This window comes from Lontra canadensis, unplaced genomic scaffold, assembly GCF_010015895.1.
Source record: "Lontra canadensis isolate GAN:19392208 unplaced genomic scaffold, GSC_riverotter_1.0 scaffold177, whole genome shotgun sequence".
Classification (NCBI taxonomy): domain Eukaryota; kingdom Metazoa; phylum Chordata; class Mammalia; order Carnivora; family Mustelidae; genus Lontra; species Lontra canadensis.
The window spans coordinates 1,970,868-1,998,320 of record NW_022631171.1 but is presented as its reverse complement, the minus strand read 5'-3'; the positions used below and the strand labels follow the sequence as shown (position 1 = coordinate 1,998,320).

General features: G+C 35.0%; 1 protein-coding gene across 1 annotated transcript in view; it reads right to left on the bottom strand.

Annotated features, from left to right (window-relative positions):
• LOC116860545 (lipoxygenase homology domain-containing protein 1-like) overlaps window positions 1-27,453 on the bottom strand; it is a 156,296-nt gene that overhangs the window by 91,495 nt on the left and 37,348 nt on the right. Inside the window, 6 exon segments of the mRNA XM_032846608.1 lie at window positions 172-301; window positions 466-513; window positions 516-568; window positions 571-671; window positions 1,709-1,784; window positions 23,132-23,210. Of these exon segments, the coding sequence (XP_032702499.1) occupies window positions 172-301; window positions 466-513; window positions 516-568; window positions 571-671; window positions 1,709-1,784; window positions 23,132-23,210 (487 nt within the window).

The window sequence follows — 27,453 nt, the reverse complement described above, 5'->3', positions numbered from 1 at the left end:
CATCTATTGATTATTTTTATTAATGCAGGTAGTGAATTGTTTAAATGACTTAATACTGGTGCAAAGTCATGTGAAAAGAAGAAACAAAACTGCAGATTAAACTAAGTCTAGATCTGCCTTCCTCCAGTTCCCAAAACTGCAACAGTACCACTTGCTTTGCCAAATGAGTACCATATTTGTCTGTCTTCTCTCCAATTGCATCAACTGTGCCATCTGGATGCAGACGGACAAACCCTCCAGTGAGCCTGTTATAGAATTGTAGAGTATTTCCTTTCATAAACTTCCATCTTTCTGCAGCCCACTAAGTATAAAAACAAAACAAAACCAAAAGCAACAACATGAGACAAAAAAGTTACTAAGAAACACTGCTTACTAAACATTATATACCATTTCTGTTTTAACACATCAAATAGTTATTTGGACACAATTTGTACCAAACAATGTAGACCAAATGTAAAATCTTACTGTTTCTTTTCTATTAAGTTCTAGCTTCTGCCCTGAGGGAATAAATGAAAAATAAAATCATTAATTTCAGCAGAATCATACTTTCCTCAACCATCATAGTAAGAGAATTTTCTAATATATGACACTCACTTGCAAAGATGATGCTGTTATCCATTACATGCAGTTCTCTGGCTATCTTACCATCATCTTCCCCTTGATCCAACCATCTGTGGAAAGAGAAGTGTATCAAGAATATTATGGCTTTATATTTATACTAATAACTGGCAATTGTGGAGCCAAGTCAGGATTAATGGATAATAGGAACTAGAAAAAATCATAGATATCTTGTTGGTAGGAAAAGAGCAGAAAATGGAAAAGGAAATTCTTGAAATGACTACAATATAGGTAGGAGGTACAGGGAGGTAGGAGAAGCTGCTATCAGGCTCAGGGTGAAACATGGCTTTTCCGTAATCCACAGGTTAATTATTTAGCCTGCCCAGGTCATAGATCTTATATCCACTGGACCGGTTATGTTATCCTTCTTTTAGCCATTAACTACAGTTCAAACTATTGTCAGTTATTTCATAAATGGCTATTATTGGTTCCATGGGAAAGAGACAGGCAAGTAATGAAAGAAAGAGCAAATCTATCACCACTATTGGAAGAATAACCCAATGACAGTGGGTCAGTAATGTTTTCATCATATAAAAACCCACATGCGGGGCACCTGGGTGGCTCAGTGGGTTAAAGCCTCTGCCTTCGGCTCAGGTCATGATCTCAGAGTCCTGGGATCGAGCCCCACATCGGGCTCTCTGCTTGGCGGGGAGCTTGCTTCCTCCTCTCTCTCTCTGCCTGCCTCTCTAGCTACTTGTGATCTTTGTCTGTCAAATAAATAAATAAAATCTTAAAAAAAAAAAAAGACCCACATGCAACATTTATTTTGGAACTTTATCTTAAAGTTTTATTTTATTTTATCTTATTTTATTTTATTATTTATTTATTTTAAAGATTTTTTTTAAAAATATGATTAAACCTACCTGAATTTACCAAGGGAGATTTAAACTTATATCATCAGAAATGATGATAAACATAATGTATATCTTTCTAAACAGAAGCAGAAGCCCCTAAAGTTAATTTTCAAAAGTTACCCAACAAAACATCAGTGACTAGGAATAATTGAATAAGCTACCCATTTCTCCAAAATACAGTAACTTGGAACTAATATGAAATGATTATTTTTCAATGTAAAAGCACACCTACAAACCTGTGACAGAAGAAGGTATATTCACGATTTGTTACAGGATCCTTGATTACAACATCCTCAAGAAACCAGCCATTTCCTAAACACAAATTAAAGAAATAATAATGTGGTGTGAATATGTATGGTCCAGGTATTACTTGAAGTTTTAAAAAGAGGTCTTAGCTTCCAAATATACATAAAAGCTTTGTGCATCATAAAGGTTTAAAACTTCAAATAAAACAGAATATGAGAAGTGAGCTATAAAAAGAATTTAAAATTTTTTCTTATGCATGTACCAAAAGCATGACATATTTCAAGGCTTCATGTTTTATGATATCTACTTCAATATGATTTTCCAAGAACGTGATAAAAGAACAATTCTGCAATTTCTCTTAATTTCACAAACTGCATTTACATTCCTAGACCTAACATCTTCCAAAAAATATATATCTAATGAGTTAGCAATACTCCTCTTTCCAAAACATACACATAAAGTTGATCGAAGGTCAAATTTGAAGCAAGTATATATTTTGATAAGCTAGAAAATGAACATTCAGAAACTCTTGAAGCATCATGAAGATTATATATTTTATATTTTGATTTTATATTTTCAAATGAAGTTGGTTAATATATAATTTAATTTTATTTACATATAAAATATATTATATCATATATCATATATATGTGTGTGTGTATGTATGTGTGTGTATGTATGTGTGTGTGTATATATATATATATGAATATTTAACCAGACATAGTAGTTTCATCTATACAAAGAGCCAGCACAAAATCTATACTCCTCTAATTAAAAATCCTTGAGTTTATGAGTTAATACTCATTAGCTATAGGATGAAACTCTTTAACAAAGTATACAAGGTTATTCATTGCTTGGCCTCTGCTTACTTTTTTTTAAGATTTTTATTTATTTGAGATAGAAAGTGAAAGAGAGAGCATGAGAGGAGGGGGAGAGGGAGAGGGAGAAACAAGCTCCCTGTTGAGCAAGGACCCTGGGATCATGACCTGAGGCAAAGGCAAACACTTAACCAACTGAGCCACCCAGGTGCCCCATTCAGCTTACTTTTGAATTTCATTCCTTATTACATATTCCCATTATGGCACCATGCCAAACTCCTCATAATTCCCTAGATCAGTGATCTTCCAACTTTACCATGCATCAGAACTGCCAGAGAGATTATAAAAACACAGACTGCTGGGCACCACAAAGAGTTTCTGATGTAGTAGACCAGGGATAAGCAACCTAAGGTGACTAACTGTCCCAAGTTTCCTCTCTAGAAAGGGATTTCCCAGGATGCAGGATTTTTGGTGCTAAAACCAGGACATCCCCAGGCAAACCAGAATGATTGGTCATTTCTATAAAAGAAACCAAGAATGGAATTTTTAATGAGATCCCAGACAATGCTGATGATCTAGGAACCACACTATGAAAACCACTGCCATAGATAATTAATATTCATAATTTATATATGCTGTTTCTATAATATGCTATTCCCTATGCCTAAAATGTCATCCCCAAATGCTTTATTTCATTTTTAAATTTTACCAAAAGAATTGAATTTCTTGTCTCCTTTAAGGAAAATTAAAATGTTACCAGAATTCTGAAATGGGTTTTTTTTATTTTTTTTATTTTGTTATGTTAGTCACCATAAAATATATCATTAGTTTTTGATGCAGTGTTCCAAGATTCATTATTTATGTACAACACCCAGTGCTCCATGCAATACATGCCCTCATTAATACCCCCCACCAGGGTTACCCATCCTCCACCCCCTCCCCTCTAAAACCTTCATTTTGTTTCTCAGAGTCCCCAGTCTCTCATGCTTCATCTCCCCCTCCAATTTCCCCCAATTCACTTTTTCTTTCCTTCTCTTAATGTTCTCCATATTATTCCTTATGTTCTCAAGTAAGTGAAACCATATGATAAGTGACTTTCTATGCTTGACTTATTTCACTCAGCATAATCTCCTTTGGTCCCATCCATGTTGATGCAAAAGTTGGGTATTCATCCTTTCTGATGGCTGAGTAATATTCCATTGTATATATGAACCACATCATCTTTATCCATTTGGCTGTTGAAGGACATATCGGCTCTTTCCACAGTTTGGCTATTGTGGTCATTGCTGTTATGAACACTGGGGTACATATGGCCATCCTTTTTGCCACATCTGTATCTTTGGGGTAAATACCCAGTAGGGCAATTGCAGGGTCATAGGGTAGCTCTATTTTTAATATTAAAAATAGCTCTATTTTTCATATTTTTAACTTTTGAGGAATCTCCACACTGTTTTCCAAAGTGGCTACAACACCTTGCATTCCCATCAACAGTATGAAAGGGTTCCCCTTTCTCTACATCCTCTCCAACATTTGTTATTTCTTGCCTTGTTAATCTTTGTCATTCTAACTGGTGTAAGGTGGTATCTCAATGTGGTTTTGATTTGAATTTTCCTGATAGCTAATAATGATAATCATTTTTTCTTGTGTCTGCTAGCCATTTATATGCCTTCTCATTGGAGAAATGTCTGTTCATGTCTTCTGTCCATTTTCTGATATGATTATCTGTTTTTTGTGTGTTGAGTTTGAGAAGTTCTTTATAGATCTTGGGTATCAGCCTTTTGTCTGTAGTGTCATTTGCAAATGTCTTCTCCCATTCTGTGGGTTGCCTCTTTGTTTTGTTGACTGTTTTCTTGCTATACAGAAGCTTTTTGTTTTGATGAATTCCCAAAAGTTTGAAATGGGTTTTAAGAACACTGAGAAGTCTGTAAAGAAAACTCTTGGAGATGATACAGAATGGATTTTATTTATTTTTTTTAATTTATTTATCCATTTCAGAGAGAGAGAGAGAGTGAGCACGCATGAGTGGGAGGGGCAGAGGGAGAGGGCGAGAGACTCTCAAGCTGACTCCTCACTGAGTGCAGAGCCCAATGCAGGGCTTGATACCACAACCGTGAGATCAGGACTTGATCTGAGACCAACAGTCAGATGCTCAACCAACTGAGCCACCCAGGCACCGCAAGGAATTGATTTTTAAAATGCTTTATAAGTGAATAGAGTTAATTAGTAATTAGTTTAAAAGTACCTATATAAAAACATATTATCTATAAGAACAGTCAAGTGGAACCAAGATCAGTCAAAACACAATGTAAACATGAAATAGATATCACTGTAATTCACTGAAATTTTGGGGTTGTTTTCTACACACCATAAACTTACCTTGTGGGTTAACTAAAATTTTACAAAATCTGATAAGAAAAAAGGTTAAGTTTTAAATATTCTTTTTCTTTTTATAATACTAAAGATTTACTTTTTGGCCATTTTCTCCAAGTTCTTTATATAATTAGTAATATTTTTAATGTATCCAAGATATTTTGGATAAAATATTATGAAACTCTGAGTCCCACTAAATCTTCTTCTTAGCAGGCAGTCCCCTCTGCTGCTGTGTAGCATAAGATGTATGTGTGTGTACACATTCAACTTCTGACACCACCTGAACAGAAATGGGGCACTGACTCAACTGCAGACAACTGGAGAGAAGTACACCTCCTCCTCTGGCCACTGATACCTTCCCACAAAAATAAGTAAGGCATTTCCAGTGCTTTACTGCCTCTGAGGGAGATAATATCCCTGGTGCAACCCTCTGCTTTAAGAGGAGAGGAAGGATGAATGAGCCTGAGTCACATCCTTTGCTGCTGTGAGGTAAGGACAGAAGCTCAGCTACATAGTGGGCCCCACAGAAAGCAGTGGGGGTGTCTGAAGAGTACCAACTAGTCTCAATTCCGCCACCTCACTCTACCTTGTCGGTGTTGAATAGGAGTAGAACTCAGGTCACTGGGCTTTACTAATGACTAGGGCACAGGGGAAGTAAAATATCAGCTACTCCATATTGTCCTACTTCATTACACCTCATGATGCTAGGTAGGGGTGGATACTCATCCCCCACCAGAACCCACTGACACCAGGGATGGGAGACAGTGGAGTGCTGACTAGCCCCAGCTTGCACTGCTTTCTCCTATTTGCAAATGATATGATTGTCTACGGATAAAATTCCAAACAAACTACTACTACTACTACTACTACTACTACTACCACCACTAATAATAATAATAACAGTAAATCCCAGAACTAAAAGATGAGTTGAATAAGGTCTTAGGTACAAGACAAATCACAAACAAAATAAATCACATTCCTATATACTAACAATGAACATGTGGAAATTGAAATTTAGACCACAATACCACTTAAAATAATTCCAGAGACTATTTAGATATAACCTTAACAAAACATGTCCAGAATCTGTATGCTGAAACCTTAAAAATGCTAAGGAAAGAAATCAAAGAATAGTTAAACAAATGAAGAGACATATCCATACTACATCCATGGATTGGAGTCCCAACACAATAAAGGCATCAATTCTCGCCAAATTAAGCTCTAGGTTTGATGCAGTTCCCATCAAAATCCCAGCAAGTTTTATTGTGGACATGGATAAGATCTTCTAAAATTTATATAGAAAAAGACAAGCCTTAAAACAGCTAAAATAATCTTTAAAAATATTAAAATAGGAGGAATTAGTACTTGATATTAAGGTCTAGTAAATAGCTCTCAAGATAGTGTGGTATTGGCAATACAAACACATAGATCAATGGAACAGAATAGAGAATCCAGAAATAACTCCACATCAATACACCCAACTGCTTTATGACAAATATGTAAAAACAATTCAGTGGAGGCAGGATAGGCTTTTCAACAATTGGTGTTGGAATAATTAGACATTCATAGGTAAAAATAAATTAACTTCAACTATCTCTCACACTTTATACAAAGTCTTAAAATAAATCAGAATTAAATGTGAAATATAAAACTACAAAACTTTTAGAAAAAATAAGAAAGAAGTTTTGTGATCTAAGATTAGGCAGAGTTCTTCAACTTAAACCCAAAACTACAGTCCATAAAAAAGAAGAATGAATAAACTGGATCTCATTAAGACTAAAAATTTGTTCTGTAAATTTGTTCTTTAGGTATTTACCCAGAGAAAATGAAAACACTAATTCTAAAAGATACATGCACCCCTATGTTTATTGCAACATTACTTACAATAGCAAAGTATAGAAAAAACCTAAGTATATATCAGCAGACAAATGGATAAGGAAGATGTGTTATGAAACATGTAAACACACACACACACACACACACACACACACACACACACACACGAATACTACACAGCCATAAAAAAGGATGACATTGTGCCATTTGAGGCAACATAGATAGACCTAGAGGTTATTATGCTGAGAGAAACAAATACAATATGATTCCACTCATAAGTGGAATCAGAAAAGTGAGTAAACAAACAAAAAGCAGAATCAGACCTATATGTACAGAGAGCAAACTGGTGGTTGCCAGAGGGAGGGGAGCAGAGATTTGGGCAAAATGTGTGTAGAGAAGGAGGTGGTGCAGGTTTCCAGTTATGGAATGAATACATCACAGGAATAAAGGGCACAGAATAAGGAATACAGTCAATGATATTATAATAGTGATGTAATGGGACAGATGGTAGTTACACTTCTGGTGAACATAGCATAATATATGTCAACTATACTAAAAAAAAGTTTAATTAAAAATACAGTTTATAATTAAATTTTTTTACATTTTAGTTCTGAATAATAAAAATTTATTTTGGTCATTTTGACCAAAATTTATTTTGATCATTTCATCCATTGATCATTTTTCTATTAAATATAAATTAAAATTTAGTTCAGGCTTGCTCTGTCACTTATTTATCTATTATTGTGACATTCACTAAACTATATTTAAAAATTTTCATCTTTAATGCATTTTCATGTGAGTCTTCCCTGTTAATCTTTTCCAAATGCTAGTCTATTATATCCTTTCAATTTTTCCAGATTAGTAACATTGTAATTTTAACAGATTTATTAAGAAATAATTTATATACACAAAGTTCCCCTGTTTAAATGGGTTCAGTGGTTTGTAATATATATTTATGCAACCATCATCATAACTTAAAATCAGTACTTCATCATCCTCAGAGGAAACATTGTACTTATTCACTGTCATTGCCAACCATCACTGTGTCCTCTCTCCTAGACTTAGGCAACCACATCTCATTTTGATAAATTTGCCAATTGTGCAGATTTCACACAAATGGAATCATAGAACATGTGGTCTCTTGTGACTAGCTTAATCAGCAAGGGATAGGACAATGAAGTCAGCTCTCTGTCTCAGGACTTACTTTAGGTCAATTTTTCTACCCTGTATTTCAGATTTTATCTACTCTGAGCCTATGATAACTTTTGATCAAAATTAGAAGGTATATCTGTGTTATTATCTCCTTTTACCAGCTCTTTTATTTCCTCACTTGCAATGCTCCACTTGATTTTGGAGTAAACAATAGTCTTTCTGTAAGAAACCATTGCAGCAGATTCTTTCCGTTGTAGTGTGAGATCTTATGTAAAATGAATCTCACTGCAAATTGTTTTTGCCTAACCAAATGGACAGACCTTGTGCATTTTGGTTCATCAAAATTCTAAAATCTGTTTACTGCCAATGTACCACAGACACAGACAGCTAGTACCTAAACTAAATATGTGGAAACACAAAACCTTCACCTCTCTCATTAAACAAAAACAAAACAAAACAAAAAAAACAAACCTCAAGCACAATGCTGTTGGGAGTACCACCACCAAAAAATAGATTACACTGCTAGCCGAGATCATTGGTAAATAATTTGTTAAGAAATAAATAGGTTCATTTAATCCAAAACAGGCACAGGACATGTAATACAATACAAATTTTCTTGACTAGAACTTCCTAATTCAGTATGGCTTTCAGATAAGGCCACTCTAATAAGTCAGATGTGCATTTTTTTCCTAATTGTTGATTCTAATTTTTACATATATTATAAATATTACATATATATTTTTTGCTGCCACTCTAAGATCTTTATATCTTGTATTTTCTATATAAGAAAACCAGATTCAAGTTATTGTATATTGGTTTAATTTCTAGTCATTCTATAATTTCTATTTATTTTTTAATTGATACTCCTTGCATTTTAATGGACATTTTGTTGCCTATAAGCAATAATTCTGTCTTCTCCTTTCCAAAATTATAATTGTTTTAGGACACATATTATAATGCTTTCCAAAGAATGACTATATTCATAATGAGGAAAGCCTTATTGGATCTCAAACTTTATTGAATTTCATTGATTAAGTGGTTGTTTTGAGTTACATTATTTTAAAATATTTTTTCTGTTCCAAATTTTTAACGAACTTTCAATAATAGTATTTTTGGACTGCTACAATTTTTCTACTTTAACCTTCTGAGGTGATGTATTTTATTATCAGATTTTCTAATACTGAACTACTTTTCAATTTCTTGGCATGAACCCTCCTTAGTTTGTTATGTATTATTCCTTTATCATACTTCTTGATTTCATTTTGTACACACTTAACTTAGGATATCTGTCCATGCATTTATCAGTAAGGCTGGTCTACAACTGTTCTTCTATACAAAACAAACACTATGGGACACATGACCTTCTGTAACTGTGAAAATACCCAGGATTGTCAATTTTATTAGAATATTTGGGGGGAAGGGAAATGAGAAATTTAACTGTCAAATTAAAGGAATGTCTTTGTCTGATTGGACTGCTATAACAAAATACCACAAACTGGTTAGCTTATAAACAACAGAAATTCATTACTCAGTTCTGGAGGCCAGGTATTCCAAGTACTCCTGACTCCATCAAGTCACTGGCATAGCCACCTGGTGAGGACTCTCTTCAGGGTTTATAGTCTGCACTTCTTCACTGTATCCTCACAGAGTGAAAGGCACTAGGGTTCTCTCTCTGGAACCACTATTATAAGAGCGTTCCTCAAGGCTCCACCTTCCACAGGCCCCAACTACTAACAACATGGCATAGGGCCTTAAGATTTCAACATATTAATGTAGGGGGTCCACAAACAGACCATAGCAAATACTTTTGTAAACAAACATAGGAAAATTATCAAATAAAAATAGTTGCTTGCATTTTCATTAGAAAACATGAATATGTAAACAAAAAGATAACTCTTTTGGAATACGTCCTCTGAGGTCTGTAGGCATTCTTACTCATACTGGGAACATAATAGAGAACAATGTAAGAAGCACTAAATCATAGTTCTATATTTTGTACATTTTCAAGTTTCAGTATCATTGAGTCTATTTAGAAGTTTCCAGTTCCATAATCTGGAACATTTTATGTAGCATTGAAAATGTCTGTTTCATGGACACTTTAGAGAAAGTGCTGATAAATCCAAATAGAAACAGAGGTTTTCAAAGAGATTAGCCTTCTAAAAATGTCTATTATTATTGATTACTGTCACTTTCTACTTTTTCTTTGAGCAATATTGAGTCAAATTTGCCTTCCTAGGTCATTCATAATTTCTTAGGCTAAATTTCTTTGGCCAATTTGTCTTAAATTATCATACAGTTCATGCAGAGCTTTAAATTTATTTATCCAAAACTGTGTATAATAGTCTCAAAACTATTATCTGATATATATTTGTATTATATTCCCTATATCTTATTTTGGCATTTATTTTCTTCTCATTTTTATTGGACTTTTCATTGTTGGTTTACTATGTAAGGGTTTGTACTTTTTTTCCTTAGGTATCCATTCCTATAAGTAACATCAATTCTGTTTTTCTATTTCCAGTCTTGATTTCTGTTTTTGTCTCCATTATTTTCTTTCTCTCATCTTTCCCAATTTTTCTTTATTTCTCACATTACTTGTTTTTCCCAACTTTACTGAGATATAATTAACATATAATATTGTATGAATTTAAGGTATATAACATTGATTTGAAAAATGTATATATTGCTCAATAATTACCAAAATAAGGTTGGTTAACATATCTGTCACATAACATAATTATATTTGTTGTTTTTGTTGTTGTTATGGTAAGAACATTCAAAATCTAGTCTCATAGAAAATGTCAATTATTAATATGATGTTATTAACTAGAGTTACCATGCTATACATTAGATCCCAGAATTTATTTCCCTTATAACTGGAAGCTTGTACCCTTTGATCAATGTCTCCTCTTTTCCCCTACCACCCAGCCCCCAACGACCATCAATTTACTATTTCTATGAGTTCAGCGTTTTTATATTCCACATATAAGTTAGATCACACAGTATTTGTCTCTCTTTTTTTGCTTAGCATAATATCCTCCAAGTTCATTCACATTGTCACAAATGGCAGGATTTTCTTCTTTTTTAGAGCAGAATAATATTCATTCTATATATAGACCACAATTCTTTACCTATTCATCTGCTGATAGACACGTAGGTGGTTTCCATGTATTGGCTACTGTGAACAATGCTTCAATGAACATGAGAGTGCATCTATGTCTGTGAGATAGTGAATTCATTTCTTTTGGATATATATACAGAAGTGGGATTGCTGGATCGTACAGTAATTCTATTTTCATTTGGGGAGAAACCTCTATACTGCTTTCCTCAGTACTTGTACCAATTTACGTTTCCACCACAGTGCATAAAGTTTCCCTATCTAACCATTCCAGCATTTGTTATCTCTTGTCTTTTTGATGATAGCCATTCTAACAGGTGTAATGTAATACTCAATGTGGTTTTGATGTGCATTTCCCTGATGATTATGATGTTAAGCAGGTTTTCATGTACCTGTTGGCCATCTGGATGAGTTCTTCGGAAAAATGTCTATTCAGATCCTCTGCCCATTTTTTAACCATATTGTACAGGGTTTTTGTTTTTTGGTTTTTGTTTTTGCTATTAAGTTGTATAAGTTCTTTATATATTTTGGATATTAACCACTTATCAGATATATGATTTACAAAAATTTTCCATACTCTAAGTACATCTTTTCATTTTTTTATAATTTCCTTTGTTGTACAGAAGCTTTTTAGTTTGATGTAATCCTGCTTGTTTATTTTTGTTTTGGATGCCTTTGCTTTTGGTGTCAAATCCAAAAAAATCTTTGCAAGGATGATGTTAAAAAGCTCACCACATATGTTTTCTGCTGGAAGTTTCATAGTTCCAGGTCTTACATATTTAAGTCTTTCATCCATTTTGAGTTAGTTTTTGTGCAGGTGTAACATAGTGTTGCAATTTTAAATTTTTGCATGTCGCTGTCCACTTTTCCCAATACCAGTTATTGAAGAGACTATCCTTTCCACAATATATATTCTTGGCTCCTTTGTTGTAAATTAGTTGAGCATACAAGTGTGGGTTTGTTGCTGATCTCTATTCTGCTTCATTTACATCAACACCATAGTGTTTTGATTACAATAGTTTTGTATTATAGCTTAAAATCACTGAAGTATGATGTTCACTTGGTTCTTTATTCTCCTCAAGATTATTTTGACTATTCAGGGTCTTTCATAGATTCATAAAAATTTTAGAATTCTTTGTTCTATTTCCATAAAAAATGCCATTGGAGTTTTTCATAGAGATTCCCCTGAATCTATAGATTGTTTTGGATAGTATGAACATTTTAACAATATTAATTCTTCCAATCCATGAGCATAGAATACCTCACCATTTATGTGTGTCTTCTTCAATTTCTTTCATCAATATCTTAACAATTTTCAGTATACAGGTCTTTCACCTCCTTGGTTAAATTAATTCCTAGGTATCTTATTCTCTCTATTGCAAATGTAAATGAGATTTTTAAAAATTTCTCTTTCTGAAACTTCCTTATTAGTGTATAGAAATGCAACAGAATTTTGTATATGGATTTATATCCTGATATTTTACTGAATTTTATTAATTCTAACAATTTTTTGGTGGAGTCTGTAGGGGTTTCTATAGATAATATTATGTCTACAAATAATGACAGTTTTATTTCTTCCTTTGCAATTTGGATGCCTTTATTTATTTTGTTGATTAATTGATCTGGCTAGGACTTCCAATGCTTGTTGAATAAAAGTGGTGAAAGTGGGAATTTTTGGGCGGTATCTCTACTAATTTAATAAAGTATTAACTGGTGTATCTCCACATTAACTGAAAATACTTTCTATATTAAGCATTATAGACATACCTCCTTTTATTGTGCTTCACTTTATTATGTTTCACAGATAAATTTTTTAACAAATTAAAGTAAACCCTCACTGTTGAGAAAAAAAAAGATCCCTTTCAAAATATTCCTGCAATATATTACAGTAATGTACAATGTACGATACAATGTAGCTGGTTAACTAAGAACCCTGATGGAGATGTACAATGAGATTAATGTTGTTGTTATGCTGGTTAACACAACACCCATTCAGCAGGCCATGGATCAAGGAGTAATTTCAACTTCTAAGTGTTATTTTAAAAATACACGTCATAAGGCTATAGCTGCCATAGATAGTGATTCATCTGAAAATCTGGATAAAGTAAATTGGAAACCTGGAAAGGATTCACCATTCTAGATGCCATTAAGAACATTTGCAATTCATAGGAAGAGGTCAAAATATCAGCATTAACAGAAGTTGATTCCGACCCTCATGGATGACTCTGAGGGGTTAAAGACTTTAGCGGAGGACTTAACTGCACATGGGATGGAAATTCTAAGAGAACTAGAATAAGAAGTGGAACCTGAACATGTTACTGAATACTGCAATCTCATGATAACACTTTTACAAAAGAGGAGCTGCTGCTTATGGATGAACAGAGCAAGTGGTTTCTTGCAATGAAATCTACTCCCAGTGAGTATACTTTGAAGATTGTTGAAATGACAAAGGATTTAGAATATTACATAAAATTAATTGATTAAGCAGCAACAGGATTTGAAAGGATTGGCTTCAATTTTGAAAGAATTTCTACTGTGGGAAAAATGCTATATCACAGCACCATGTCCTACAGAAAAATCGGTTGTGAAAGAGTCAATTGACGTGGTAAACTTCATTGTCTTGATTTTTTAAATTGCCATAGCTGCCCCACCCTTGAGCAACAACTACCCTAATCAGTCAGCAGCTATCAACACTGAGATAAGACCATCTACCAGCAAAAAGATTACAACTTACTAAAAGCTCAGATGATGCCTAGTATTTGTTAGCAATAAAGTATTTTTTAATTAAGGTATATACATTTTTCAGACATAATGCCATCATGCACTTAAAAGACTACAGTTTGGTGTAAACATAATTTTTATATACACCGGGAAACCAAAAAATTTATTTGACTCACTTTATTGTGATATGCACTTTATTGAAGTGGTCTAGAGATTGCAATATCTCCAAAACACACCTGTACTTCCTCCAAAAAATTCACAGATACACTTTAATTTTTTTAATTCATTTTTTCTTATGTTATATTAGTAATATTTTTAGATAATTTATTCAGCAGCTTCTTCAAAAACATTGTATTATCTACATTAAATAGAGATTATTATATCAGAAAACCAAATCTACTACCACATACCCGAAAGAATGTAATATGATTTCAAAATGCTTTGTGGTAATTTAAGTCTCACATATAAAGAAGCATAGCAGTTTGTAATATCCAATACACATATTTATACGTGTAGTTTATAGTCTTAACAGAAGGGGAAATTATATTCACATAATGTAGGGTACTTAAACAAATATGTCTTTGTCTTTGTGCATTACCCCTCCAACATTTTTTGTGTTTAAACTTCTCTCTGCTACAAAATGCTACCACATTTTAAAATTATCTTTTTTAATCAAATAATGTCCTTTTCATCCTGTAAACTCTCCCTCTGAGATGTAATCAAAAGGACTAAGATTTAAGAGAAATTGAAACCATTTGATTACTGGTAAACTTTAACCACTAAGATCCTCACCCTCTGTTATTAGAAGAAACAGTCATTTACCCAGTTACCCAACAAGTGTTCCCAAATTTCTCTGCAACTTAGATCTACTAGGATTTCTTCAGTAACTTTAATGTTCTTCACCTCTTATAAACAAATAATGACTGAGGATACTCTGAATAAGACTTTCTGAGAGAAAAATTTGTAATAGCAATAATGAAGCAGTTTGAAACTATTTCAGAAAGTATTCTTAGCATGTGATTACCTATTGAATTATAAAATGGATGTAAGTTTAAAATAGCAGTATTTTTTTTATTTTATTTATTTTTTAATTAAACATATAATGTATTTTTATCCCCAGGGGTACAGGTCTGTGAATTGCCATGTTTACACATTTCACAGCACTCGTCATAGCACATACCCTCCCCAATGTCCATATCCCCACCACCCTCTACTGTCCCCCCTCTCCCCCAGCAACCCTCAGTCTGTTTTTTAAGATTGAGTCTTTTATGGTTGTTCTCCCTCCCAATCCCATCTTCTTTCATTTTTTCTTTTCCTACCCCCCAACCCCCCCACATTGCATCTCCACTTCCTCATATCAGGGACATCATAGGATAGTTGTCTTTCTCTGATTGACTTACTTCGCTAAGCATAATACCCTCTAGTTCCAACCACGTCGTTGCAAATGGCAAGATTTCATTTCTTTTGATGACTGCATAGTATTCCATTGTGTATATATACCACCTCTTCTTTATCCATTCATCTGTTGATGGACATCTAGGTTCTTTCCATAGTTTGGCTATTGTGGACATTGCTGCTATAAACATTCGGGTGCATGTGCCCCTTCGGAGCACCACGTTTGTATCTTTGGGATATATACCCAGGAATACAATCGCTGGGTCATAGGGTAGCTATATTTTCAGTTTTTTAAGGAACCTCCACACTTTTTTCCAGAGTGGTTGCACCAGCTTGCATTCCCACCAACAGTGTAGGAGGGTTCCCATCTTTCCACATCCTTGCCAGCATCTGTCATTTCTTGACTTGTTAATTTTAGCCATTCTGACTGGTGTGAGGTGGGTATCTCATTGTGGTTTTGATTTGTTTTTCCCTGATGCCGAGTGATATGGAGCACTTTTTCATGTGTCTCTTGGCCATCTGGATGTCTTCTTTGCAGAAATGTCTGTTCATGTCTTCTGCCCATTTCTTGATTGGATTATTTGTTCTTTGGGTGTTGAGTTTGCTAAACTCTTTATAGATTTAGGATACTAGCCCTTTATCTGATATGTCATTTGCAAATATCTTCTCCCATTCTGTCAGTTGTCTTTTGGTTTGGTTAACTGTTTCCTTTGCTGTGCAAAATCTTTAGATCTTGATGAGATCCCAATAGTTCATTTTTGCCCTTGCTTCTGTTGTCTTAGGCGATGTTCCTAGGAAGAAGTTGCTGCAGTTGAGGTCAAAGAGGTTGCTGCCTGTGTTCTCCTCAAGGATTTTGATGGATTCCTTTCTCACATTGAGGTCCTTCATCCATTTTGAGTCTATTTTCATGTGTGCTGTAAGGAAATAGTCCAATTTCATTTTTCTGCATGTGGCTGTCCAATTTTCCCAACACCATTTGTTGAAGAGACTGTCTTTTTTCCATTGGACATTCTTTCCTGCTTTGTCAAAGATTAGTTGACCATAGAGTTGAGGGTCTATTTCTGGGCTCTCTATTCTGTTCCAATGATCTATGTGTCTGTTTTTGTGCCAGTACCATGCTGTCTTGATGATGACAGCTTTGGAATAGAGCTTGAAGTCTGGAATTGTGATGCCACCAACTTTGGCTTTCTTTTTCAATATTCCTTTGGCTATTCGAGGTCTTTTCTGGTTCCATATAAATTTTAGGATTGTTTGTTCTATTTCTTTGAAAAAAAATGGATGGTACTTTGATAGGGATTGCATTAAATGTGTAGATTGCTTTAGGTAGAATAGACTTTTTCACAATATTTGTTCTTCCAATCCATGAACATGGAACATTTTTCCATTTCTTCATGTCTTCCTCAATTTCTTTCATGAGTGCTTTATAGTTTTCTGAGTATAGATTCTTTGCCTCTTTGGTTAGGTTTATTCCTAGGTATCTTATAGTTTTGGGTGCAATTGTAAATGGGATTGACTCCTTAATTTCTCTTTCTTCTGTCTTGTTGTTGGTGTAGAGAAATGCAACTGATTTCTGTGCATTGACTTTATATCCTGACACTTTACTGAATTCCTGTACAAGTTCTAGCAGTTTGGAGTGGAGTGTTTGGGTTTTCCACATCAAGTATCATATCATCTGCAAAGAGTAATAGTTTGACTTCTCCTTCGCTGATTTGGATGACTTTAATTTCTTTTTGTTGTCTGATTGCTTAGGCTAGAACTTCTATTACTATGTTGAACAGCAGTGGTGATAACGGACATCCTTGCCATGTTCCTGACCTTAGCGGAAAAGCTCTCAGTTTTTCTCCATTGAGAATGATATTTGCAGTAGGTTTTTCATAGATGGCTTTGATAATATTGAGGTATGTGCCTCTATCTCTACACTTTGAAAAGTTTTAATCAGGAAAGGATGCTGCACTTTGTCAAATGCTTTTTCAGCATCTATTGAGAGTATCATATGGTTCTTGTTCTTTCTTTTATTAATGTGTTGTATCAGATTGATTGATTTGTGGATGTTGAACCAACCTTGCAGCCCTGGAATAAATCCCACTTGGTCATGGTGAATAATCTTTTTAATGTACTGTTGGATCCTATTGGCCAGTATTTTGGTGAGAATTTTTGAATCTGTGTTCATCAAGGATATCAGTCTGTAATTCTCTTTTTTGATGGGATCCTTGTCTGGTTTTGGGATCAAGGTGATGCTGGCCTCATAAAATGAGTTTGAGAGTTTTCCTTCCATTTCTATTTTTTGGAACAGTTTCAGGAGAATAGGAATTAATTCTTCTTTAAATGTTTCATAGAATTCCTCTGGGAAGCCATCTGGCCCTGGATTTTTGTTTGTTTGGAGATTTTAATTTTTTTAAGATTTTTTTAATTTATTTATTTGTCAGAGAGAGAGAGAGAGAGAGCATGAGCACAGGCAGACAGAGTGGCAGGCAGAGGCAGAGGGAGAAGCAGGCTCCCCGCCGAGCAAGGAGCCTGATGTGGGACTCGATCCCAGGATGCTGGGATCATGACCCAAGCCGAAGGCAGCCGCTTAACCAACTGAGCCACCCAGGCGTCCCTGTTTGGAGATTTTTGATGACTGTTTCAATCTCCTTCCTGGTTACGGGTCTGTTCAGGTTTTCTATTTCTTCCTGATTCAGTTGAGGTAGTTTATAGGTGTCTAGAAATGTATCCATTTCTTCCAGATTGTCGAATTTGTTGGCGTAGAGTTGCTCATAGTATGTTCTTATAATTTTGTATATTTCTTTGGTGTTGGTTGTGATCTCTCCTCTTTCGTTCATGATTTTATTTATTTGGGTCCTTTCTCTTTTCTTTATGATTAGTCTGGCCAGGGGTTTATCAATCTTATTAATTCTTTCAGAGAACCAGCTCCTAGTTTCATTGATTTGTTCTACTGTTCTTTTGGTTTCTATTTCATTGATTTCTGCTCTGATCTTTATGATTTCTCTTCTCCTGCTGGGTTTAGGGTTTCTTTCTTGTTCTTTCTCCAGCTCCTTTAGGTGTAGGGTTAGGTTGTGTACTTGAGACCTTTCTTGTTTCTTGAGAAAGGCTTGTATCGCTATATATTTTCCTCTCAGGACTGCCTTTGCTGTGTCCCACAGATTTTGAACCATTGTGTTTTCATTATCATTTGTTTCCATGAATTTTTTCAATTCTTTAATTTCCTGGTTGACCCATTCATTTTTTAGAAGGATGCTGTTTAGTCTCCATGTATTTGGGTTCTTTCCAAATTTCCTCTTGTGATTGAGTTCCAGCTTCAGAGCATTGTGGTCTGAAAATATGCAGGGAATGATCCCAATCTTTTGATACCGGTTGAGACCTGATTTAGGACCCAGGATGTGGTCTATTCTGGAGAATGTTCCATGTGCACTAGAGAAGACTGTGTATTCTGTTGCTTTCGGATGGAATGTTCTGAATATATCTGTGATGTCCATCTGGTCCAGTGTGTCCTTTAAGGCCTTTATTATCTTCTTGATCTTTTGCTTAGATGATCTGTCCATTTCAGTGAGGGGAGTGTTAAAGTCCCCTACTATTATTGTATTATTGTTGATGTATTTCTTTGATTTTGTTATTATTTGGTTTATATAGTTGGGTGCTCCCACATTAGGGGCATAGATATTTAAAACTGTTAGGTCTTCTTGTTGGACAGATCCTTTGAGTATGATATAGTGTACTTCCTCATCTCTTATTACAGTCTTTGGCTTAAAATCTAATGGATCTGATATAAGGATTGCCAACCCAGCTTTCTTCTGATGTCCATTAGCATGGTACATTGTTTTCCATCCCCTCACTTTAAACCTGGAGGTGTCTTCAGGGCTAAAATAAGTTTCTTGTAGACAGCATATTGACGGGTTTTGTTTTTAAATCCATTCTGATACCCTGTGTCTTTTGATTGGGGCATTTAGCCCATTTACGTTCAGGGTAACTATTGAGAGATATGAATTTAGTGCCATTGTATTGTTTGTAAGGTGACTGTTACTGTATATTGTCTCTGTTTCTTTCTGATCTACTACTTTTAGGCTCTCTCTTTGCTTAGAGGACCCCTTTCAATATTTCCTGTGGAGCTGTTTTTGTGTTTGCAACTTCTTTCAGTTTTTGTTTGTCCTGGAAGATTTTATCTCTCCTTCTATTTTCAATGATAGCCTAGCTGGATATAGTATTCTTGGCTGCATGTTTTTCTCGTTTAATGCTCTTAATATATCATGCCAGTTTTTTCTGGCCTGCCAGGTCTCTGTGGATAGGTCTGCTGCCAATCTAATGTTTTTACCCTTATATGTTACAGACTTCTTTTCCCAGGCTGCTTTCAGGATTTTCTCTTTGTCGTTAAGACTTATAAATTTTACTATCAGGTGACGAGGTGTGGACCTATTTTTATTGATTTGAGGGGCGTTTTTAGCATCTCCTGGATTTTGATGTTTGTTCCCTTTGCCATATTAGGAAAATTCTCTCCTATAATTATCTCCAATATACCTTCTGCTCCCCTCTCTCTTTTTTCTTCTTCTGGAATCCCAATTATTCTAATGTTGTTTCATCTTATGGTGTCACTTATCTCTCGAATTCTCTCCTTGTGGTCCAGTATATGTCTCTCTTTTGCTCAGCTTCTTTATTCTCTGTCATTTGGTCTTCTATGTCACTAATTCTTTCTTCTGCCTCATTTATCCTAGCAGTAAGAGGTTCCATTTTTGATTGCACCTCATTAATAGCTTTTTTTATTTCAAATTGGTTAGATTTTCCTTTTTTCACTTCTCCAGAAAGGGCTTTTATCGCTCCGGAGAGCATTTCTCTATCTCCCATGCCTTTTTCAAGCCTGGCTAGAACCTTGAGAATCGTCATTCTTAACCCTAGATCTGTCATATTACCAATGTCTGTATTGATTAGTTCCCCAGCCTTCGGTACTGCCTCTTGCTCTTTTTTTAGTGGTGGGTTTTTCCACCTTGTCATTTTGTCCAGATAAGATTTGCTTTCTCCTCCTCTGGAATTCCACTGTTTTCCTTGGTGAGTGAAGTTGTTCTTGGCTGGGTTTCTTGTTGATCTTCTGTGGGAGGGGCCTGTTGTAGTGATTCTCAACTGTCTTTGCCCCAGGTGGAATTGCACTGCCCTTACCAGGGGCTGGGCTAAGTAATCCACTCGGGTTTGCTTTTGGGAGCTTTTGTTCCCTGAGCACTTTCCATAGAGTTCCGGTGGACGGGAGTGAAGATGGCAGCCTCCCAATCTCCAGCCCAGAGGAGCCGAGAGCTCGGGGCCCCACTCCTCAGTGTGCCCTCAGAGAAAAGCGCCCAACCGTCCCCGTCTCCCTGGCCTCTGGCTGCGCTTGGAGGAAAGCGCTCAATCGCTAGCACTTGGAGAAAAGCGTTCGCTTTTGTCTCCATGGCCTCCTGCTGCGCTCCGAGCTCACCCAGCCTGCGACCAGTTCAAGGTAAGCCCGAGTTGAGAGCTCACTCCTCGGCTTTGTCGCTGTTGCCAGCTTCCCTGCTCTATTACCTGTGAGCTCTGTGACACTCAGACACCCCTGGTCCTTCTGTGACCCCACATGGGCTTCTCCCCAGTTTAGCCTCTGGAACGATGTCCCTCCATGGAGCAGACTTTTAAAAGTCCTGATTTTGTGTTCCATTGCTCTGCTGCATGCTGGGAGCCGGCTCCTCCCCCCACGGTCTATCTTCCCATCACTTTGGATTCACTTCTCCACAGGTCCTACCTTTCAGAAAGTGATCAATTTTCTGTTTCTAGAGTTGTTGCTCTTCTTCTTCGATTTCCCGTTGGATTTGTAGGTGTTCGCAATGGTTAGATAAGCCATCTAGCTGATCTCCTGCTACCTTATATCGTCTCAGCCTGCTACTTCTCTGCCATCTTGACTCTCCCCCCCATAACAGTATTTTTTAAGTTAAAAAAACCAACCAATGACCTATAGCTTAATCACTTTTGATCAGAGGGTTGGTAAATACTGAGTTCAATTTCCCTACAGAATACACTATATGAAGTCAAATATCCAGGGTGGTGGAAGAGAAGTGGCCATATGGAGGAGACACTTTTCCACTCCTAAAACGAGGACTGTAAGTCACATGTGGCAAAGATTCAATGAATGTTGGCTGACTGAACGTAAGGGAAGTAGCACAACCAGCTGAAGAAAGAAAGGCTGGCTACCTTTTCCTTTTCCTTCTTAACCAGTGGGAAACACAACCTGCTTGCCCTGGCCATTTCCATTACCACCAACTCCTAAAAGTGTTCTTAGATAAATATCTGCTGATTTTAAAAATAAAGAGCTGGAGAAGAGTTGAAGGAGGCAAGATTATAAAAGGAATTTTTCATTTCCTCCTCAAAATGTACATGGGTAAAATGTAGAAATGGAAGAAAATAGATTAATTTTACAAAACAATATGTTGAATTTGTATTTAAAATGCAAATTTAAAAGTTCTAACCACTATTGATAATTCACTGTCAAGTGTATACTGCTTTGCCATTCTTTTTTTTTTTTTTTAAGATTTTATTTTCAAGTAATCTTTATACCCAATGTGGGGCTCAAACTCACAACCCGAAGATCAAGAGTCACATGCTCTACCAACAGAGCCAGCCAGGTGCCCTCTGCACAGCCATTCATAAACAACCTCACATAATCCTCACAATAACTATACAAAGTATTCATTCATTTTACAGATGATGAACTGAAACTCAGAGAGGTTAAGTTACTTGCTCAAGGTCAAAATGTCAACAACTGACAGGGTCTGAATTCAAATTTGTGCTGCTGGTTAACATTTTTTTTTTATCTTTTATTGAAATAGTAAATTGGTTATTTTTTTTTATTTTGTTAAGCTAGTCACCTTACTACTCTCTTTATTATGTCACAGCAATGATATCTCATTTACTTAGATTCTATTTAGGTAAAATAAGAAAATCAGAATTTGGAGGAAAAAAGACAGGACTTCCAACTAGAATCAGGAAGCAAAATGTTGTATCAAACTTTGGGGATTTAAAATCATCTTGCTACCTCTTGGTATACTAAAGGGCAGACATCCCATCTTAATCATCCTTGTATTTACTATAGAGAGTACTCAGTACAGCACTTTGTACATAGTAGATCCACCAAAAATATTTATAAAATTGAATTAGTTGCTTGTGTTAGCTTGTGCACATTTACATGTCCTATTAATGTTATACTAAAGCATTGTCTAACAAGCCTACCTGATAGTCATGTGACTCCCTACAGAAGCATAATGCGATTTAACATAGTATTTACTATGGATAAGAGCCCAGATTATAAAATTAGATAATAAAATTTTATATTTTATAAAATATAAAAACTTTGTTTTTAACACTTTGACAATTATGCATTGATACTTTTTAGTGAAAGAGTTTATCTTCTTATGTGATGTTTATCCATTTTGTGGTATGTACACTTTAGTACTCTTATCTTTTGTTGAAGAATTTTGCTTATCTTATGTTTGTTTTACACAGTAGCTGAAAATGAACTTATTGGGATGTTGTAGGTTATCTCACTGAACTGATGGGAAAATTGAGAAAGAAGCATAAACAAAATAGCAGCAGAAAACACAGCTGTGAACTTGTTTCCAAGACAGTCTCCTCAACATGCCACTGTTGGCACTATTGCTACATACTTCATAGAATATCACTGCCAGCAGACACTGTTGCTATATCCACAAGTAGCATGTTAGAATGCCACCACATGCCACAGCATATAAATCCCAAATTCCCCTGATTTTTATGCATCACTCATTCTAGCATTTTAGACAGAGTGTCTACTTGGACAAGCCTACAGCCCCCCCCCAAAAAAAAAAAACTGCTTAAAATTTAAAGAATATTTGTGTCCATTATTTTAATTTCAGATAGTCAATACTTAAAGATAAATTTCTTATATGTTTGCTATAATTATTAACTAAATTTGTACAGGTTTTTACATGAAAAGAGTGGAATCAAACCTTGAATATCCTCTTATATAAGGCTTTTACCTGGGCCAATCCCATCATGACCTATGACAATCTTATATAAATCCCCAAGGTGCACAGCTTCTAGGGAGAAGGTGTCAGTCTGTAACAAATCAAAAGAGTATAGTTAGATCTGGACTATGAGTCTGATTTTTAATAAGATTATATATTAAGATATACTAAAAATTGATTGGGAAAAGAATTAGGGCCATTCAATAAATCTAAATTATGAAGGTAAAGGTAAAACAATGTTAATTTGCAGAACATAATAAGATTTCTAATATACTCCATTCATTTTTGTTAGCCATATGTCCTTATGAAAACATAAATTTGGGGATTCTACAAATATATGTTTCAATAATAGGACATATGAAATAATTATAAAATATACCTCTATTTTTCAGTCCTTTGAATACAACCAATGCATACCTTCCCTAGGGTGAAATTTTTTAAGCAATGTTTATAGGCCATTGACAAATATAATGTTTCTAAAGTAACTTTAGGATATTGATTTTAAAAATTATTAGAAATTTATAACATCTATCTGAATCCCAGTGTGCTGCTACAATAAAAATTATTCATATATCTACTCCAAAGGTTTACGTATTCAGAATATGGGTAAAAGTAAGCAGCACAAAGTTCCTTTGATAAAATCTAAGATAATATTATAGGTTAAAATGCAAGAAAAAAATATATAATGTAGCATATCGGTTGAAAAATCACCCAGAAACAAAAATAACATTTTCATTTCTATAGTGACTTATACATTTTGAAATATTTTCATATATATTTTACTTTAGCCTTAGAAGTCACTCAGTGAGAAAAATATTCATTCCACAAAAAGAAGAGTGAGGCACAGAAAGAGGATTAGAGATCAGTTCCTCTGATATATCACAAAACTACTTTATAGCCACTTTGTCTCTATATAAGTGGACTATAAAGAATATAAATAACATATAAGGCCATTTACATTCATTTAAAAAATATATTGTCTGTCCCTGGTACAGATTAATGTGTAACATCGTCCTCCCTTTATCTATGACACACATCTGATAGAAAGGAGGAATTTCTGTGCAAACAAAATAATAGCAGAGAAAATTATGTTGTAATATTTATAATCATTGATATAGAAAATGCTAAGCAAAATAAAGGAAACATGTAAAGAGAATATCCTGACATACTCACTTAAAAATTATTTGGGTCATCAAAAAAAAAAGCTGAAATAATTAAAATGTAATGATCCTTTTATGCTTTACTCAGTTAAATATAATTAATATTAGTAATAATAAAATTAATATTATATATTCAATTTCCACATTTGACAATGAAAGTTGTTATATACAGTGAATGACATTTAACAATATAAAAGTAGATTTAAAAATCAGACAACAGAGGATGACTTCGCTTCAGCAAGATGGTGGACTAGGGAAAACCAAGCCCTTATTCCCCAGTGGAGACACTATTTTAACAATAATATATGGGCTATAATACTTCTGTGCAAATTCTGGACACCAGATGAGAAGCTGCAGTACCTACTCGAATGCATAATAAAAAAGGAACTCCATCTAAAGAGGTAGGGAAGCTTGTGATTTTTTCATGCTCTACTTGGCATAGTGTGTTGTAATTGAGAGGAAACTTTCCATATCCTGGATCCTCTTCTGGGACAAAAACAAAAGAATGGATAATGTACACAAACTTCTGTCTTCTCTGGGAGCTGCTCAAATAACTGATTTCTCTCTCACTTAACTCAAGTACTAATGGCAACAGAGTTTGGAAGCCAATGAAAACAAAGGGGAGGACTGTGACAAGTCAGAGCTACAGAGATTGTCAATTATACAGCAGGCAGACAAGGGGTGAAGTGTAAGAGAATATGAGCACAGGAGAAGAAACAGGAGCAAGCAGCTTAGGGAAATTAAGACAGTTAAAAGCATATATACAAGCCCAGAGAGGATACAGCCAAAAATAGTATGAGAGGCCCTGAAAACTCTAACCAGATTCATTGGTGAGGGTCTTCCCCTCTAAATGCAGTCCTTCAAGAGTAGGCAAGATAGTTGTTTTTTCAAATGCCAAATCTCAAGAAAAGATCACAAGACATATAAAAAGGAAACATAGCTCAATCAAAGGAACAAAATAAATTACAGAAACCAATCATAAAGAAATGGAGATCTCTGAACTTTCTGAGAAATAAATTAAAACTGTCTTAAATCTGCTCAGTAAGCTAAAAAATAACACAGAAAGTCAACTGAACAAAAGCAAGAAATTGATGAACAAAATGAGAATATCAACAAAAAGAAAAATAAGAAAGCACCAAATACACTGTATGTCAACTAACAAAATTTAAATTAAAAAATTAAAAAATCACCAAATAGAATTTCGGGAGCCCATACATACAATAACTGAATCAACAAGTTCATTAAATGACTTGGATAACTGACTTGATCAGGCAGAAGAAAAAAAAGTAACCTTGAAGACAGACCATTTGAAATCATCATAATGGGAGGGAAAAAAATGAAAAAAAGTGAAAAGAACAGAAGAGATTTATGGAATAACACAAGCAGATTGGTATATACATTATGGGAATCACAGAAGAAGAAAGAGAAAGGGGCAAAGAGCTTATCTGAAGAATTGTCAAAAAAAAATCTAAGAGAAATGGACATACAAATTCAAGATGACCAATTAATAACAAGTCAGGAAATGACAGATGCTGGCAAGGATGCAGAGAAAGGGGAACCCTCCTACACTGTTGGTGGGAATGCAAGCTGGTACAACCACTCTGGAAAACAGCATGGATGTTTCTCAAAAAGTTGAAAATAGAGGTACCCTATGAACCAGCAATTGCACTACTGGGTATTTACCCTAAAGATACAAACGTAGTGATCCGAAGGGGCACATGCACTGGAATGTTTATAGCAGCAATGTCCACAATAGCCAAACTGTGGAAAGAACCTAGATGTCCATCAACAGATGAATCAATAAAGAAGATATGGTATATTTATACAATGGAATACTATGCAGCCATCAAAAGAAATGAAATCTTGCCATTTGCAACAACATGGATGGAACTAGAGGGTATTATGCTTAGTGAAATAAGTCAATCGGAGAAAGACAACTATCATATGATCTCCCTGATATGAGGTAGTAGGGGGTTTGGGGGGTAGGAAAAGAATAAGTGAAACAAGATGGGATCAGGAGGGAGACAAACCATAAGAGACTCTTAATGTCACAAAACAAACTGACGGTGGCTGGGGGGGAGGTGGGTAGGGAGAGGGTGGTGGGGTTATGGACATTGGGGAGGGTATGTGCTATGTTGAGTGCTGTGAAGTGTGTAAACCTGGCGATTCACAGACCTGTACCCCTGGGGCTAATAATACATGATATGTTTTTTAAAATTAGGAAAAAAAATTTTTTAAAAAGATGACCAATTAATTTTAAGATAAACATAAAGGACCCAAACCAAGATCCATAAAAATCAAATTGTCAAAAGTTAAAGACAAAGAGAAAATCTAGAAAGCACTGAAGAAAAATGACTCATGGTGTACTAGCAAGGATTTATAAGTTCACGAGTGGATTCCTGAGCAGAAATCATTCAAGCTAGATGACAATGTGTAATGCATTGAAACTGCTGAAAAAAAATCTGCTAACAATGAATTTTATATCAGATGTAACTGTCTTTCAAAAACAAAAAAGAAATCAAGAGTTTTTCCCCAGATAAAACAAAAACTAAGGAAATTCATTACCACCAGGTTGTCCTACAAGAATGTTAAAGGGATTCATTCAAGTTGTGAAAAAGAACAGCATATAGCAACACAAATCCATACAAAAACATATTCTCCCAGTGAAGGTAAATACATAGACAAAGTACAGCAACTTCTATTAGTATAATTTTGGTGCATAGGTCCACTTTACTATATAGAACTAAAAGACAAAAGTATCAAAAACTATAAATCTATGTAATGGGTTTACAATATATAAAGATATAATTTGTGACATATAGATGTGATATATGTCAACACACTGGAAAAGCTAGAACAAATAGATAAATTCCTAGAAACACAAACCTTTTAAGAGTGAATCTCAAAAAGCAGGAAATCTGAATATACCGATTACAAGTAATTAAATAGAATCAGTAATTTTAATAAAGTCCCCCTCTCCCCACAAAAAAAAAAAAAAAGGAAAGGAAAAAAGAAAAAGAAAAAAGAAAAGAAAAGGTCAAGGACCAGATAACTTCACAGGTGAATTACACCATTTAAAAAAGAGTTAATACCTGATAGCTACATGCCAAAGAATGAAACTGGACCACTTTCTAACACTATACGCAAAAATAAGTTCAAAATGAACTAGGGACA